This window comes from Nothoprocta perdicaria, unplaced genomic scaffold (genome assembly GCF_003342845.1).
Source record: "Nothoprocta perdicaria isolate Ctin4 unplaced genomic scaffold, notPer1 scaffold_2, whole genome shotgun sequence".
Taxonomy (NCBI): domain Eukaryota; kingdom Metazoa; phylum Chordata; class Aves; order Tinamiformes; family Tinamidae; genus Nothoprocta; species Nothoprocta perdicaria.
In genome coordinates this window covers 13,586,245-13,604,128 of record NW_020455204.1, presented here as the reverse complement: position 1 = coordinate 13,604,128, position 17,884 = coordinate 13,586,245, and the positions used below count along the sequence as shown (strand labels likewise).

At 37.0% G+C, this 17,884-nt stretch overlaps 1 protein-coding gene across 1 annotated transcript in view; it reads left to right on the top strand.

The window, feature by feature from the left end:
- Positions 1-16,762, top strand: part of ANAPC4 (anaphase promoting complex subunit 4) — an 18,786-nt gene extending 2,024 nt beyond the window's left edge. Inside the window, exons 2-27 of the mRNA XM_026037766.1 lie at positions 554-753; positions 1,330-1,404; positions 1,527-1,553; positions 1,654-1,698; positions 3,402-3,486; positions 3,837-3,947; positions 4,534-4,617; positions 4,853-4,939; positions 5,635-5,699; positions 5,802-5,844; positions 5,945-6,021; positions 6,459-6,559; positions 6,639-6,690; positions 7,010-7,065; positions 8,292-8,338; positions 8,969-9,025; positions 9,204-9,260; positions 9,780-9,873; positions 11,478-11,575; positions 12,073-12,134; positions 12,215-12,253; positions 12,337-12,438; positions 13,573-13,650; positions 14,346-14,516; positions 15,368-15,491; positions 15,899-16,762. Coding sequence (XP_025893551.1) covers positions 554-753; positions 1,330-1,404; positions 1,527-1,553; positions 1,654-1,698; positions 3,402-3,486; positions 3,837-3,947; positions 4,534-4,617; positions 4,853-4,939; positions 5,635-5,699; positions 5,802-5,844; positions 5,945-6,021; positions 6,459-6,559; positions 6,639-6,690; positions 7,010-7,065; positions 8,292-8,338; positions 8,969-9,025; positions 9,204-9,260; positions 9,780-9,873; positions 11,478-11,575; positions 12,073-12,134; positions 12,215-12,253; positions 12,337-12,438; positions 13,573-13,650; positions 14,346-14,516; positions 15,368-15,491; positions 15,899-16,111 — 2,250 coding nt within the window. The 3' untranslated portion in view covers positions 16,112-16,762. The remainder of the gene's footprint in view (positions 1-553; positions 754-1,329; positions 1,405-1,526; positions 1,554-1,653; positions 1,699-3,401; positions 3,487-3,836; positions 3,948-4,533; positions 4,618-4,852; positions 4,940-5,634; positions 5,700-5,801; positions 5,845-5,944; positions 6,022-6,458; positions 6,560-6,638; positions 6,691-7,009; positions 7,066-8,291; positions 8,339-8,968; positions 9,026-9,203; positions 9,261-9,779; positions 9,874-11,477; positions 11,576-12,072; positions 12,135-12,214; positions 12,254-12,336; positions 12,439-13,572; positions 13,651-14,345; positions 14,517-15,367; positions 15,492-15,898) is intronic.
- Positions 16,763-17,884: the final 1,122 nt, after the last annotated feature.

Sequence of the window (17,884 nt, the reverse complement as noted above, 5' to 3'; positions counted from 1 at the left end):
CCCTTGGTGAATCCATGCTGACTGCTCCTCAGCAGCTTCTTCTCCTCCATATGCCTGGAGATTCTCTCTAGGATGAACCGCTCCATCACCTTTCCAGGGAGGGAGGTGAGGCAGACCGGCCTGTAATTGCCCGGCTCCTCCCTCTTGCCCTTTTTGAAGACTGGAGTGACGTTGGCTCTCTTCCAATCCTCGGGACGTAGATCAGGACGTACTGAGTGCAAATGTAGCTGAGTGAGTCCCAAATTTTACCTTGCTGTAATAAAACAAAAACTGCTATTAAAGAGTCTTCAAATCTAGATTAGCCTCAAAATTGCAGAAACTAATGCGTGTGCTTTGTAAGAACTGTCGTGAGAAGCATGTATGGTCCAACATGCAGATGAATAATTGTAAGATCAGACTTTTGACTTAAATTTAGTATAGGAGAATTTAAAATAGCATAGGAGAAAATAGATTTTAACTGGGAGTTTGGAGGCTGAATTAATAAAAGACAAGGAGAAAACTATATTCAACTATTCTGTCCAGTAATAGGCCTTGAAGGAACATTGTTCTCTAGTTTGGCATAAAACAAATACGAAGTTTTGCATGTTGGTTGTTAATATATTATACTTTTCCTTCTCTAGTTTTGGCTTTTGGCCTGAATGATACCAAGAGGATTATTCTGTGTGATGTAGAAAAACCTGAAAGTTTGCACTCCTTCTCCGTGGACTCTTCCATTACCTACATGCACTGGATGGAGGTAACTGAGGAAAGCAGGTAGGTCTGAAAAGCTCTACAGGTAAATGTGGGCTGTGTACTGCATAGACTGTACTACTATATAATATATAGTTAGCATGTTACAAGTGGGTAAATGAAAGACTACAATACATAGCTTTAGCACTTTCTAACCTTTTTATTAAAATTAACTTTGGAATTGGCATTTTTATATGCTTAGTTGTAGTGATGTAATCTTAGTCTTAAGGTTCCTTTAGGTTATATGGGAATATTGCAGCAAGACTTGAGCACTCATCTGTTAAGAGCTTGCTTAATTTGGTGTTAATATGAGGACTGTCTCCTGCTTCAGTTTACATCAGTGCAAACTAATGTATTAATTTATAAACCATTTGTAATAATAATATTCATCTGTCTTGTTAATCAAAGAGAATATTGTATTTAAATCTTAACTTCATTTGTGTTTATTACTCCCTGGCCTTTTAGTGGATTTGTCATGGGTGCAAATGCTTGAGGGTGTTTTAATACATTGTGACCATTTGAGCCTCTGCTGTAACTTGGGGGTAGAAATAAATTCCTTTCCCCTTTTTGATAGTAAAGACAGTCATTCTTCCTTTTCAGTGTTCTCACTTCCTTTTACAACGCCGAGGATGAGTCGAATCTCCTTCTGCCTAAATTACCTGCGCTACCAAAAAAGTAAGAATTACGCAATGAAGATCTGATTTGTCGTGTTGTCATTTTTTTGATTATTAATCTTAATGTAGTAAAATGCTTTGTATTACACACGTGCTCATTGTTACTAATTATTTTATTTTCAGTTATAGCACCACTGCGAAAATCTTTAGGTGAGAAACTCATTTTATCTCTATTTATTTTTTTCTTTTTATTTTCTTCTGTTATTGAGATAAGTTACGTAAATCCCAATCATATTTTTTTTGTTTTCAGTGAAGAAAAATCAGACGAGATTATGAAGCTTCTGGGGGATGTAAGGTAAGTTCTGTGGCTTTCTTTTTTAATTGTAAAATATTGGATAGTTTTCCTTTTTAAGTTATTAATAACTTATTTTTAATGGTTATGGAGGAAGGATGTGGAATGTCTCTCTTTTCATGTACAAAGATGAAGTCAAAAGAATGTATTATAATTAAAAAAAAAAGTCTTCATCACTTTCCTTTTTTTTCCCCTTTCTATTTAGAAAGGCCACCCAGTGTGTCCTGATTATCTTACCTGCAGCTGCTGTTGCTGCCATAGATGCTTTTCTTGGAGAATGTTTTCTCGGTCTGCATTTGATGGGAATGTTATGTGTGTTACTTAAGTTGATCTTGGGAACATTGTGAGTTCTTCTTGTTCCGGGCAGGGATTTGCTGTGGATTTGCCTTAGGGTAACAGAGCTAAACTTGACACATAACCTGAAGTGGGCTGTGTTAAGGTTACTTCAGAATACTTCGTTATTTTAAGGTATCTTTTACTGGGGAACCAGTGAGGAGCAGTTGCCTCCTGCAAACTAGAGTATGAGATGGAGATCAGCTCTGCTGAACACTTGCTCTGCAACCTGCAGGAGGGCACTTTGCTTCTGTGTTTGCTTTTCCATTTCCTTTCTCTTACTGGCCCATATAGACCCATCGCCGAGAATCATGCTGCTCATTTCAAAATCTACCTCTCTGCACTAGCACCAATTATTTCTCCCTAAGACTTGATATCTCTTGTTGCAGTAGGACTAAGAAAAAAGAGGGGGGATGTGTGTGTATGTGTTGTAGGAGCTTTCCTGACTGTGCTCTTTCAGACATCCAGTTAAATGAACCAAAAGCTTTCCAGATACTGCTGTGCTGAATTCTGTATTTGTTTTAATGGAAACATTGCCTTTTCTCATATGGTAACCTGTGTAATAGACAGAAACTGCAGTTAATTTTCTGATGTTTATACAGGGACATGTAAAATGTCATCCTTTTTTTTATATTGGATGGCATTACTCTTCATTGTAATGTAAGCAAGTATGTGTAGTTTGAAGGTATATTGCTGTAGGACAGCAACAGACAAACTCCTTCTCCAAAGTTTCATGTTTTTAATGGAAAAACAAAGTGAGTAGGGAGAGCCAAGAGTGATCTGTGCCAGGTCCTGTTCTTCCTCGTGACTCTAATGTTTGGTTACCTGTCACAGAGTGACTGCCACAAGCTTGTTCTGCATGTAATTGGGACAGAATGAGTAGTGTTAACAAAAAGCTGATTCCTGAGAATACGTTGTCGTCTATGTTGGAAAGTGGCCTGATGCTAAAACCTGTTACTTTTTCCCTTTGTAAAGACTTAAGTTAGTGAGGGAGGACTTCTGTGCCTCAATTTTGCCTGTTATTTTTTTCCTGTTCTCTCCCATTTAGTATCTGCTAATACTTTCTGTGTATATTTAAGGGCGGGAGTTGTATTAGTGAAATCCAAGCTACTAACTGTTGGTTGTTCTTTGATTTCTTAGATCATAGCCAGTGCAATGTTTCTTTTGGTGATTCATTAGGGTATCTTTACTAACAGACTTGTGTTTTAAATATTAAGGATTATATTTGTATGCATTAGAATCTGGCAGACAGGTGTAACTTCTGACAGAAAATATAGATAGAAAACAAGATACAGAAGATAAGATACAGAGAGAAGAATTGGCAATTTTATTTTCTGGTACACTGCTCAACATGTATTCTTCTCCTTTTACAGGCTCAATGCTCTTGTTCTTGGTGGCAGCTCGGGATTCATTGAGGTTTATGCCTACGGAATGTTCAAAATTGCTCTCGTCACTGGGGTACGTTCACTTGCTTCCCACGGAGTTTTCCTCAAAATACTCCCAGATTGAATAAAACAGTAGATGCACGCTTAACAGTGAGTGAAATGGCATTGTTTCAAGAAAGGAATGATTGCCTGTCTGTCAGCAACCCTGTATAGTTCAACGTCTTGTTTCAAGTGAAACAAACTAATTTGGCATTAATCCACAGTAAGGGATGCTTTAGTTTCAGTACACTAGCTGAAAATTTTATTTTGAATTTTTGTATGTGATTGAATGCAGCTACCTTTGTAGGTAAATCTACTAGCACAGTAAATACGTGGTTGTATTTCTTGTATAATTTCATTAACTTTTAAACTTGAATCCTTCAGGTGCCAGGTTCTTGTCGTGGCTTATGTTTATCTAGTGATTTGAAATCACTATCAGTTATTACAGAGATACAAGACTCTCCAGACAGTGAAGCAGAGATGACATATTTTCAGGCAAGTAAAATAAGAGTAAAAAAGCTGTAGTTTAGTTACTTTCAAGTAGCTTCGTGTTTTCCTATTATTTGCAGGAAAACTACAAACTACTCTCTTCAGTCTTTCTAAAATTCACTTCAGTTTAGCTTTTGGGCTTGTCACATTAACCTGCAGTCTCACTGATGAGACTGTTCAAAGTGAAGCTGTGAGACGTTCTTCTAAAATATTACTTTGCGTACAACGTTAATTTATTCAATTATATTTGTATTTATTCAGGTTTTGTTTATTTTGCACACAAAGACACATCAGCAATGCGGTAAATTATGAAGGCTGTCAAGCATAGACGTTCCTAAAATATTACTGTCAGGACTCCAAAATGCCAAAATAAGAATTTTTATTGTGAATTTCTGTTGATTTATCAAAATTATTTGTGCATCTTTGACTTAGAATGTATTTCCCTCTTAAAATCAATCTTGAGGAAATGAGAAAAGAGTGGGGTTTTTTTTTTTTTTTTTTTGTGAATTCCTCCCAATCTGTCTTTTCTGTAGTCTAAAATTTCTCTAGAGACAAATCATCTGTTAACTGTTACTTGTTTTGTTTGTCACAGCTGGACACCAGTCTCTTATCAAGTTACTTACCTGAAGTAACTCGAATGGCTCGAAAATTTACTCACATTTCAACTCTTCTACAGGTACAGTTTTGCTTTGACATCTCTAATTTCACAGTTTCCATAGATTTCAGTCTGTAAAATGCAAATAAAATGTTATCTAGTAGGGAATTTAAGTTGATTTTAAGTTAATATAGATCTCTGACTTGGATATTTTATGGTAGGGTTAGTGTATCTCCTCCTTGTAACATCTTGATCTTGATGTGTATTGAAGCTGGGAAAAAGTTATAAAGTTCTGATGCTTGTGTCTGTGTTACAGTATATAAAGTTATCATTGACATGCATGTGTGAAGCCTGGGAAGAAATACTGATGCAGATGGACTCCCGGCTAACAAAGTTTGTGCAGGTACTGCAGAAATACTCTTCTTGCAGTAGGTCTTTTGATGCTCTTAACTTATTTTGCATCCTAATGCTCCTTAAGTTTAATGCCCCCCAGACAACAGTCTCTGAGTTGAGGCAACCCAGAAGCTCTTCCATGTTAAATGCTTTGAAGCTAAAGACACCTGAATTTAATAAAGCATGATCATATTGTCATATTTCTGTATTTTATTTATTCCAAGTTTTTCAAAGTGATAATCTCTGACTTCCGCAGTTGCTGATAGGTTTTTTTCTATTTAAGGTTGTGTTGTTCTATCAATCAGTCACGGAGAGGCTGCCCACTATAGATACTGAGTGCAGTCCCCCAGCACTTGCAGCCAGTTTCAAAAGAGCAAGTGTAGCGGAGTCATGCTTTGAATATTGTTGATTGGCTTACATCTTGTGGCCATTGATCATGGCTAAAAGTTAATTTAAACTAATAATGATATATTTTTTTTAAAACCGTAAGTTCTTGGTGATGCTGAAATAATTGGAATTTTTACTGGGGAATAGAATTGAAAATAAATTACTTTGAGGTTTTAGTGATCAGCAGTCTGATTTCAACATTCAAGAATATACTTGTTTTTTCCTATGTTCTTTTTTTTCCTGTATACTAATGTGAGATTATTTGGTAGACTGAATTTAATCTCTTTACCTATCTATTTCAATCATTTTGACTGGCAGGAAAAGAATACAACCACTTCTGTTCAGGATGAGTTTATGCAGCTGTTATTATGGGGCAAAGCAAGGTAGTTACTGTTGTTTTATCTGAGTATGCATTTGCATTTGGAATTGAAATACAAAATGTAAGCATATTTGGTTCTCTTTTCTCCTCAAACCCCTGTCTTCAGTCTGGAACTTCAGGCATTATTAATGAACCAGCTGACAGTAAAGGTATGTTAATGTTTTTAAAATCTTCAAAACATGTTTTTCAATATCTTTTAATTGATATCCTCTTATATAAACATATATTAACATTTCTTTTTTTTAACAGGGTTTAAAGAAACTTGGTCAGTCCATAGAGTCTTCGTACTCCAGTATACAAAAGTTGGTCATAAGTCACCTACAGAGGTAAGTTGCAAGATATGCAATGAAACATAGAGAAATTGGCATATTATATGCCCCAGTGAAAGCATTTGTGTTGTATCAGGGGTTTTGTAGACGTAGGTGTGTTGGTGTGGAGGCTGTGGTGATGCAAAATGAGCTAATCTAATTTTGGATGCTGAAGAATTTTTGAACATACTTTGAGCAATCTCTATGAATCCCAACATTGTCGCTGACTAGTGCTTGGGTGGGAGCCATGCAAAACATTCGTAGTAACTTTGGGTTGTGGTTAAAGTCATATTTCTGTGAAATAATAATTTCTTGCACATAAATAGCTTTTATATACTAGATTACTGTATAAATGTTCCCACTTCACCCATGTAATAAAAATTCATTGTGCAATGAAATAATGAGTTTCCAAAGGACTCAATAAATGACTTTACTACTTTGCTCTGCCTTCCTAGTGGCTCTGAGGCACTGTTATACCACTTGAGTGAATTGAAAGGAATGGCATTATGGAAACAAAAATATGAGTCTCTGGGATTAGATGCATCTGGAATTGAAGGTACAGTGGTGTTTGTGCTATTTACTCACTCTCATTTTACTTTTTAAAGCTTAATAATAATGTTCTGCTCTATTTGTAGATGCTATTACTGCTGTTGGTTCTTTCATCCTGAAAGCAAATGAGTTGCTTCAGTAAGTATAAGACTTGGAGATGGACAGATAGATTGATTAATTTATTTTTAGGTTAAAAAAAAAAAAAAAGCTTATTAAGTCATGTGTCTGTGGGGAATCATGTGGCTGGGAGGAGTGGAAGATGGGAGGGAAAATCTCAGCTCACTGCACCTTGGAGAATCCCACCTCAAGAGCAGTCTTACTGTGAAGGATGCTTTAAGCATTCTTTAAAAAAACCTGATGCTTGCACCTATATATGCCATTTAACAAAGATGGAACTTAAACTGGGGCAGCGTGTGATATAGAGACCAGGGAGTTTCTTTTCTTGTTTCTCCTACAGGGTTATTGACAGCAGCATGAAAAACTTCAAAGCGTTTTTTCGATGGCTCTATGTAGGTAAGCTTTATTCCATAGTAAGCAGGCAGCATTGATTTTGTATTGTAAACACTGAAATGTTGGCAAGTAATTAAGCCAATCTGAAGTCTATTTATTGTTATCACAGAAAATTCTGGGACACACAATAGGTTATGTCTGGAGCAACAATGGTTATAAATTTATGATCAATATACTAAATAGCCATAGGTCCCAGGTATATTTATGTGGACAGAATTCAGAATACATGTAGGTATTTTATATACTTATCCTGTAATATGTTATTCCAAGGAGTTTTCTGCTTCATGACCAATTTGACTTGGAGAAATGAGAGGGCTGTGTTTTATACAAATATTGAAGTATGGTATGACTGGCTGGTCCGTACTCCTATTTTTTTTTCCCTGGTAGGGAATTAGATACCAGTAAAGTTCTGCACAAGTATAAACATTCTCGGAATGTGTTGATGCATTTTATAGTCTCCTCAAACCGTAGCTGAATAGCTACAGATTAAACATAAAGAAAGAACTGAGGAACTTGATGTTTTAATGTTGCTAGTTTTTATAAGTGTTTGTAAATACATTTACCATTTTAGTTTTTAAACTGTTTTAGAGTTGAAAAAAAAAGGCAATTTTGTAAGTCACATCAGTCATTATAATTTCATAATAATTAAAGTTATTGTATGCCAGTTTGTAGGTGCTATAACTACATTTCTGGTGCTTTTAAACTTAAAAATTGCAGAAAGCAGAACCATAAGAATTCTCTAATGTAATATTAACCCTTTAAATAATGGCTGTTTGTGAAACTAGGGGGAGAGCTCTGTATCTACGCGTTATTGATTAAAAATGACTTTTTTTTGCAATTCTCTTAATGCATGAGTATTGTTATGCACAATATAACAGTGCATTATAGATTTTCATTTTAATACTGTTAGTAGGAAAAGAAATCCTTACGAACCCTTAATAATTTAATCTCCATCTTGTAGTGATTGGAATGCAGGTAAAAAAGATTTTTAAAAAACTATATGCAGATTAGTATTGCAAATAAGTGGGACAAGTGAGCCTTAATTGCAGTCTCAATTCATAGTCTTTCATTTTAGAGGCTTTTTTTTTCTGAAAAATCTTTCTATATTATTACCAGTGTGTAATAATACTGTAGCTTACCAATATTATTACACAGCTGTGAAAAAAAGATAAGAATATTAGGGGGGAAAAAGAACTATTAGTAAATAAAGAATATCATTTTTTCCTCAGCCATGTTGAGGATGTCAGAAGATCACGTGCTTCCTGAGCTGAACAAGGTAGTAGTAACACTGCTAATTTGTGGTGATATATTTTTATATTCTGCCGAACTTAGAGGGCAGGGTTAAAGTCTGAATTTTGGTTCCAAAACTTGAACAATAATATCTGTACTGTTTCTTTGAGAAAGTTGATGGCCTCAGCTTCAAAGTAATGCACTGTTTCACAAATATTGCCTTTTCTTTGTTAATACTGCTCTTTTTACAAAGCATGTATGTGAATGTGTGACAGCTGTGAAATACTTGCTTAGTGGCTCCGTATATGCCCTCAATGACCTCTTTTAGTCCATTTCTGAAAATATCAAGGCTCGAAAGCCTGCTTCTAGTGCATCCTTCTCCAACAGTTCCCTCTTTTTCTGTGACCCAAGTCAGTGGGATTTTCATACCTTTCCCAATGACCTGGAAGGGGAGCTGGGAATACACCTGCGTGGTGCTTGCAGGCTGCACCCGACTGGGGGATGCAGTTGATAAGTGCAAGGGCAGTGCTGTCAACCACACAATCCTGGGCAGCCAGGATTGTAAGGAGGCTGGAGCAATCATCCCAGGGGGAGAGGCTGAGGGAGGTGGGCTTGTTTGGCCAGGAGAAGATGCAGTCCTTGCAGTTTCATCCTTCTTTTCCTTGCTTTCTTATAGATGACGCAAAAAGATATCACATTTGTTGCTGATTTCCTTACTGAGCACTTCAATGAGGTAAGCTGTGTTGGTTTGCTGAATACCAAGTACAGTGTCTGACTGGTTTTGTTGCTGATGGTTGAACTTGGAGATCTTTAGGGAAAATAATTGAATCTTGAGTGTTTTTTTTTTTTGTATACTAGTTGTCATTCAACTTTAGGGTTAAAATTTCCTTTTGTATGTGTTTGTTTTTCAGGCACCGGAGCTCTATAATCGTAAAGGAAAATACTTCAATGTGGAGAGAGTTGGCCAGGTAAAGAACTAGGGAATAAATAGGAAAAAGAATAAGTACAAAAATCCTTAGATGAAAAAATGTAAAGCTTTTCCTCTCTCTCTGTGCCTTTTCCCATGTTGCCCGTTCCAGCTATGATAGGAGAGTATTAATTATTTTCCACTATTATTAAGAAAAGGAGTGTTTAAAATTTTTTGTGTAATCTTACCTTATGTATACTCTATTTTAACAGGTGAAATTATTTTGCAACTAGCAATGTTAGTGTAACTGAAATCTGCTTGTCTTTATGCCATTAATCATGGAATTTCAAAACATTTGCACTCATCCTTCATTTTAAGATTGAATTCACATGGAAATATCACTGTGTACAATAATTTATTTTCTTATTAGCTCCTGGAAGAGTGGAGGATTTAATATTAAGAATAATTCATACCATATTAAGGGAAATGCTTAACGACATGTGAGGGACCGTGTTGGAAGTGAATTCTGATGCCCTTTATTCCTAAACAATGATCTTGTAATTATCTCTTTCTTTTGTAGTATTTGAAAGATGAAGATGATGACCTTGTATCACCACCTAATACAGAGGGAAATCAGTGGTTTAACTTTCTTAAGAATAGTACCCATCTTAAAGGTAACTTGTGCTTTATACAGTGAATCAAAGAACTGTTTAGAAGAACAAATTTAGAAGAATAATCTGTTTTTCATGCTTAAGTTATTTCTGTAGTGTTGGTTATGTGTTTTTATCTAAGTAGAATAAAATAAATGGACCTTGTTATTTAACAGAGTTTTCACGTAGCTGTTTGAATATTCAGACAGTTTCCCTTTTCTGGATATTAGGAGTTTCCTACTCTTTATAAACAAGTGTCAGAATGTTGGTTTCTAATGAATCCCAGGAAGATGTCTATTTTAGGAGACTTTAATTCCTAAGGAAGTATTAATAAAGACTCTAAGGAAGTAATAATACACTTGGGTCATACCTGGGGGAAGCTTCTTCATTTGTTCTGTCTGGGATTTAAGATTTTATAGTACTCCTACACCTTTTTGTTTAATTAGTATTGAAAGGGAAGTAAAAGACAATAACAAACTGATGCTGAGAATGACCAGAATAGTCAAAGTTTCCATTAACCATAGAAACTATGGACTACAAAGTTTCTACAGTGTGAGCTCTCTTGTTATTATGAGAGGGAATTTGCCACAGTTGCCTTTCTGGGTCTGTTAACAATTAAGTGAAAACTGGGGAAACTGTTGCACTTTCTTCCATTTGGCAAAGCAATCCCTAGAAATATTTTAAACATACTTTTAAAATATTTTTGATAATTCAGATAAACGTATATAGACTATTTGACACTTCTGTTCACTTCTTTTCCCATCCAAGATCCATGATTGTTTGTAGACAGATTGCTGTAAATGTTTTTGTATTATTTAGTTGTTGAGATATGTTTGTCTTGCTCTCTTCCTAGACCTGTACAGTTTATAGAGATAGGAATGTTACATGTACTTCTGTGTGTGACACTCTTAACCCTCTTTTGGCCTGCTATATTGATTTGCTGATTAGCTTATTTTTTGTAATTTTTCCAGCTAAATATTGGAAAAGAAACAGATTACATATACAAAATAATTAGTAAGATTTATCTTAAAAACTAAGTGTCTTTTCATCATGTCTTTTCCTTCATAAGAGGGAATGGATCATGTTGTACTCAAAACACAGCTACTATCAAAAGTATAGAAATGGTTTTGCTGAAAAGGGATATTTCCTGACAAACTGTATTGCTGGTCTGGGCTACCTGCAGCCTCCTGTTTCTGTAATTTCCAGTGGGCGATGAGGGATTACTGAAGAGGCGAACAGGCCTCCACTCCTTCATTTCCCTCATGTGGTGTTGTATTACAGATATAATTAATAAAAGGACCCTGAGGTCCTGTTGTCCAAGCTTCTGTTCTATGGGGGCTAACTTCAAAATTAAGCCAGGTTTATCATGGCCGGTGCAGTGGAGTGCTGAGGCCCGCAAGGAGAGGGTCTCCGAGTCTCTCTGGCTCCCTCTCCTTAGCCCACGCTTCTGCAGGCTGAGCCAACCCCTCAACTTCTCCTCATAAATCGTGCACTGCAGCCTCCTGACCATCTTAGTGCCCCTCCACCAGCCTCACTCCATTTTGCATTTTACAGTGCATTTGCATTATACGGTGTATTTTTAGAGGTATGTGAATTTTTAACATCAACTTTCATTTATCTGTTTACAGAAAGTCCACTGTTGTTTCCCTATTACCCTGAGAAGTCGCTACATTTTGTCAAAAAGCAAATGGAAGAGATCATTGATCAGTGTTTACAGAAACCAGCTGTAAGTTCAGTCTTTACAAATTACAACTTTCTTTTGGAGTAGCACTCAAGACCAGGGGAAACTTTAACATTAATCTTTACTTTTGGCTGCCTACCCCATAGGTGGTAGCACGCGGCCTCGCTTCCCCTTTGCTGGTGGTCTCGAGCCTTTGGCTAGGAACAGAATAGTGGGATGTTTCTTAGTTTCTTTCTTATTTGACCCTGTACATTAATGGAATCTATTTGAACATTAATCAGCATCATGTATGCACTATTATATAGGTCTATTAGGTGGGAATACATTCATTTTAATATGCAGAGAACAAATGCAGAGGAAATGTATCAAGTGATAGTAGTGTTTGCAGTGGGGATGTTTATTCCAGCACAGATACTGATGGCTTTCTCCTTCAAATGTACTTGGGTTTTACTTTTCCTTTATTTTGCCTTAAAAAGGTGTATAGCTGTGAGTAACTTCTTGTATCTTTTGGTTTATTTTCATTGTAATTCATTCATTGATAGGATGTAATTGGAAAGTCAGTGAATCAAGCAGTCTGCATGTCTCTCTACAAAACTTCTCAAAGGTATTTATTGCATTATTTTTAAAGCTCAGGTATACAACATTGTGTAAGTACTTTTTAAACTGGTTTTGCTTTCCTTTCAGTGAAGATTCCATGCCACAGTTATTTAAACTTCCATTTCTGTAAGTATGCTGCTGTTCTTCGTTGTGTTCCATTTAGCAGTTACTGTAATTTGATCTTTTTATTTCTTCCTCTTGCATTATAGGTGGAATGATAAAACCTCCAATATCCATTATGTTCTCTTCACCATGTTAGAAAGCTCTGTTTCCAAAATATACATTTTGAGGAGACACACGGATACTTCCAGGTAAAAAAAAATGGGCGAAGCACTGTGTTTGTGAGCTTTAGTACTCGTGTGTACAGCCAATTACCACTTGAATCTTTCTGTAAAAAGGGGTAAGCAGTACGAGCACAATCCCTCTTTGACGGAATCTATAGATGAGGAGGACATTAGGGAGAGTGGTAGGAAAATGAGGTAGGAGTTTGTGTCTCAATAGACTTGAAGAATCTAATCACAAGACCCAAGTTGTTTGTAGGTTTTGGATTAAAAAAAAAAAAAATCAGACTCCTTTAGTTTTGCAGAATTACTCACAATTACTTTCTTGAGCGATAACATGTAAGGAACCAAACTTTAAATAGTGGTTTGTCTTCCTGTAAGTGTTATTCTTTTGTTAACCGCTTGCAACCTGTATTTTAATGCACTAGTAAAAAATGGGAGGGTTGATTCATAGGTGAAACATCTCTTCTGGGTGTGGTTTTGTGCAGCTTCAGGAGATTCTGCACCCAAGTTGCCATTTGTCACTGTCTCAGTTCTGATGCAACTGCTTAAGTTGTATTCTATCAGAGAGATCACTGAAATGTCTTGACCTTAAAAAAAAATCAGAAACTCCTCCCAAAAGGATTTACTTTATAAGCTGGGTTATTTCATGTGAGGAGATGATGAACTGTGATGGGATGGGAATTTTTTAAGTGATTTTACTGCAGAAGAAAACGCCTGGTGAAGCTATTCTCTGTGTTTTCAGTTGGGAGTCTCTGATGACAAAATTACAGCCTCGTGGTGTAGTTTCTGTCTTGTTTTTTTTCCCCCAGTAATGTTTAAAGCCATCTGAACTGGTGTTTTTACTTAGTTTGATAATAACTAACTTAACAGACCTGAGGCTAGGACAGTTGAGCCAGAAATTCATCGAAGAACACAAAGCTACAGCCAGATGCGGTTTCCCAATTGAATTTATTTGGCATGTTTTCTTGAGGGAAGAAGAAAATAAAAGGTTTCCTTCCAGTGATGTTGTTCAGAGATACAGCCGTGTGTTGTGTAAAGTCTAGACAGACTGCAGCATCTCTCTCTGTAGCACATCAGAGTTCTTTAGATTTCCTGAGTGGAAAAATAATTACCCAGGTATAACGAATGGTCACTCTTTTTTTTTTTTTTTTTTTTTTTTAGATCTGTCAATAATGGACTTATTGCTGTAGAGTTTGGAAGCTTCTTGAACAGCAGTATAAATGACAGCTCAGACTCAAGGTCAGTATATCTAGTTGACTTTCATTCCAGAATTGCAGCTTGAAGATTGAAGGCTCTATTTTCCAGCGCTTATGACATGGAGTTAGCTTCTCAGGTCTTGTAGTTTGCCTTTTATCCTGGCAAACAGGCTTAGTTGCCTAGCTTGTAGCCTCTGAGGGAGTCAGGCTGTAAGACAGGGCACAGGTAGGAGAAGACCCAGGATTGTGGGAGCCTTATTTTTTAAGCTGAAGGTAAACTACAGCTTTCTAGTTAAAAACAAAGCTACTTGGAAACAGTTCTTTTATCTATAATGTTCTTAAAGTAAGCCAGAATGAGAGTTGAGGTGCCTGAATGAAAGTATTCTAGAAGATGTTGGACCAGCTTATCCTTTAACAAAGAAAGACCAGTGGGTTTGCCACTGTGTGCTTTGAATTGAGTTTCTAAGTGTTCCTTGTGTTTACTCCTGTTAGCATTGTTATTTCTTCTCATTTTCAGTGAAACGTGAAAAGTTTATTAGTCCTTGAAATATTGCAGTGTTTTTGACTGTCTTTCAATGTCTTGGCTGCAGGACGGTGTTTTACAGTTTACAGTAAAGCTCACTGCCATTTATATATCATTAACACTGTAGATCCTAAAAATATTTCAGTTTTGTATTCACTTTTATTCATTGACACTTTCCAAAAAGTAAATACTGCTTTTTATTTATTTCCCCATAGGTGCTACAGTTGTTTAGATGCACATTTCTATGATGATGAGACAATAACTGTAGTTCTGAAGGAGAGTGTGGAACAAGAGGGGAAGGAGAGAATCTTGGCTCAGCTGCCTTTATCTTCAGTATACACTGATGAGGACCAAGAAAAGGAATTCATCTGGGATCCTGCTAAAAGGTATTTGAAAATCTTTCCTTGAGTTTTAAAATGCAGAGCTGAAAAGCAGATTAATTTCATATTTTCATTGTCTACAGTTACTTGTACTTTCTGTGTATAAATATTTTTAAAGACCTAAACCTTTCTTGTGTTGTGGGAGTAGGCTGAGGGTTTTAATTTCATTGAAGTCTTAAACAGTTAGTTTCATGGGTTGTTTTTTTGAGGCCAAATTGCCCGTGTATTTGAATCTTCTTGAATGAAATGAAAGGACCTATTCTGAGGAAATCCTGTAGAAACAGAAATGTTACAACATTCCTTAGGAGAATGTTAACTTTTCTGGTCAAAATACTTAAGTTTCACTTTTTTTCCCCCTCTCTGGTGGATGACTTAATATATATGTTACCTGAAACTAAAGAGACATACTGACTTTTATGTCACAAAGAATTGTATATTGAAGAATAAATAGAATACTAAAGAATAAAGAGTCTATTTAAAACAATTTAAAACAAGACTATTTAAAACTAATTCTGGCCACTGTGTTAAAGAAAGAATCCCTTCATACATAACCCTTCAGTGGAGGCCAAACTTAGATGTAAGTGGAGGCATTGGCTTCAGCACTTTGTTCTGAAACTCTTCTTGCAGAGAAGAAGCTTGAACCAAGCTCATTGTCTTGCTGTAGAGGATGTTACCCAAGAGATTAAGCTCTAAAGATGAAGATTAAGCTCTACACTCCATTTCTTTCTGTTGTAGCCTTTTATCTCACCTGAAATCTGGCATGTTTCCCCAGACAGTCAGGCCAACTGATTTTTTTTTTCGGTACTAGAGTTGTTTCTGATGCACTAGGTCTGTGCTTCTGTTCTGGTTGTGTGCAGGCTGGATGAACAAAGTGGTGAGATATCCACACGGACAGTGTTTTTGGAGAATCAATGGAGAGTGCTGGAGAATATGAAAGCTCAGTATGTTGCTGTAAATGGCATTAGAAAAGTTTCCTGTGTGGTAAGTATAGTACCTGTCAACATCCTGTGAATAATTATAAGAAATTCGTGCTATGATCGGAGGGAGTAATAACCTGTTTTTGTTAATGAAATTTATTAAGAAAGTTTTTTTTACTGGCAGATTTTCTCGTAATCTATTACAAGTGTGTCAGGAGGCAGTCATACTTTTCATAACACGAAGTGGAAAAGTTAAACCAAAGTTAACAGATAGCTTGTGTTGCTCTTCAATCTGAAAAGCAGTAAAACACTTGCTGGTTTGTTGTTATCTCCCTTTCAATGAAAACAAACATTTCATAAAAGCCATTGACCAGCGTATAAATTGGTATTGGTTTGCAGTTTTGGGAATGAGGGAGGTTGAGTGATTTTGTTTGATTGGTTTGTTAATGGAGATTTTTAATATTTCCATAGCTAAGTTCAAACCTCCGTCATGTGAGGGTATTCGAAATGGATGTAGAAGATGATGGGGAGGCTGAAGAGGAAGAAGAAGAAGAAACTCCAGTTGCAGCTGGGGAGCCTGAAGAGCTGAATCAGTCTGCAGGCAGCCAAGACAATGAGAGTGGTGCTCCTGCTGAAGAACTGCCAGGGGAGACTGAAGAACAGGAATCAAGCCTGGATCCTTGACATGGGCTTTGATACTGGGAAAGGGACAAAGCTGAAATCCAACATCGGGGCACCCACCTGGCGTGTGCTGCACCTGCTCAGCAGCATCTACGTGCTGTGTGTGTCAGGGCACTGCAGAGAGCTGGGGCTCTCTGTGTGCTACAGTCTGTTTGCTGTGTTTCTTTGGGGGGTGGGAAAGCACATTACTGATGTGATTTCTTCCAGAGTTTTTTATTTGCTCTTTTGTGTAGGTGGGAATAATAGGAAATAACAGAAGTTTTCCCAGCCAGCCCGTTCAGTCCTGAATTCTGCTCTTAACAAAAATGACCTTGTATGTGATAATGACAGTATCGCGTGTTTTAAGGACCAAGTTATTTCCCTCTCAGACTGTGTTCTAATGAATGAGTGCAAAGACTTCTGGTAGAGCCAAAATTTAAATGTGTATATTGCCAACAGCATGCCAGCAGATCAGTGTAAAACCAGTGAGACACCAAAATTTAGCAACTGTTAACTACATTAAAAATATTTTGTCTACATTTGTATTCACAATGTTTGTAATGTTTGTTCAAACTGTGAGGGTTAATGGTCAGTGCAGCGTTTTTGTGTTTTGTCAAAAATGTGTGTGTCCCTCAATGTGCCTTTGGTTCTGTGAGATTATTGTTGAAATTCTGTGTCTCACTGATATTTTTGTAATGAAAAGTTACAACAGAGAGTCTATTTTTCTATTCTGATGTGGCATTATGTTCTTCCATAGGCTTAGTGTATTTGTGTTCCTTACTAATACATGTTTTGTCCAGTAAGAGCTAGAAACTTAAAATGTTTTCCTGTTACTTGCTAGCTTTTTGAACTAACAAAGCTGCTAAGTGCATGATCTTCTCTCAGGACAGTGAGTGAACCTTGGAATGTGACAAGAAGCCAGGTTTTACACCAGCTTTTACCCTTTTAAACAAAACAAAACAAAAAAAAACAACAGCGAATGTTGGTTTGTCAGAGACTTCTGCTTTTTTTTCTCCTTCCTTAGCAGCCTCTGCTGCCCTTTGAAGAGTATGGGGGGCAAATTTGGTAAGAGATGGTGTGTTCCAGCTTATCCTTAACTGTTAGAGGGGCTGGGAGTGGCTGGACCTCATCTCTTAATAGGGGCACCAACTTCTATGGTAACTATAGGCCTGGCTCAGGCAGTAACGGATTCACAAACAGTCTGTCGACTGTAGGTCCCATCACCTTCAAAAGAGTGACTCGAAGGAGCACAAAGAGCATGACCAGCTGTAGGCCCAGCTCTCGCAGTACCAGATTCAGGAGCACATGACAGTCTGTTGACGGTTTGGTCCAACTGCCTTCCCAAAAAGTCGTCGTGTTCACACAGCACAATTTATTCAAATACAACATTTGGAGAACAGGTTTCAGATGTCAGTACAGGAAATTCTCTACAACAATGTGGGGTTCTTAGCTAGTGCCTAGTGTACAAATGTGCAATCATCACTCACCCCAGGAGATGGGAGAAGGCTCTCAACCTCGAGCAGTCTCCTCAGGTGGCCTCTTGACCAGAGGGAGAGGAAAGGAGTTCAGCCTGTTGACTGATCCAGAAGTTACGATGGAGTCTGCCCTTTCCTCTCTTCCTTCCTCACTTTTTCTTTTTTCTTCCTTCTTTCTCCTTCCATTTCCCTCCTTAGTTCACCTTTTCTATATATTCTTTTACATTTAGGCAGAGCTTGAGTGACTCTAGTCATACTTTCATTATTGATTGGTTTAAAAAGTCTCCTGAGTTAAGCGAAAATCTAGAGAACATGTTCTGTG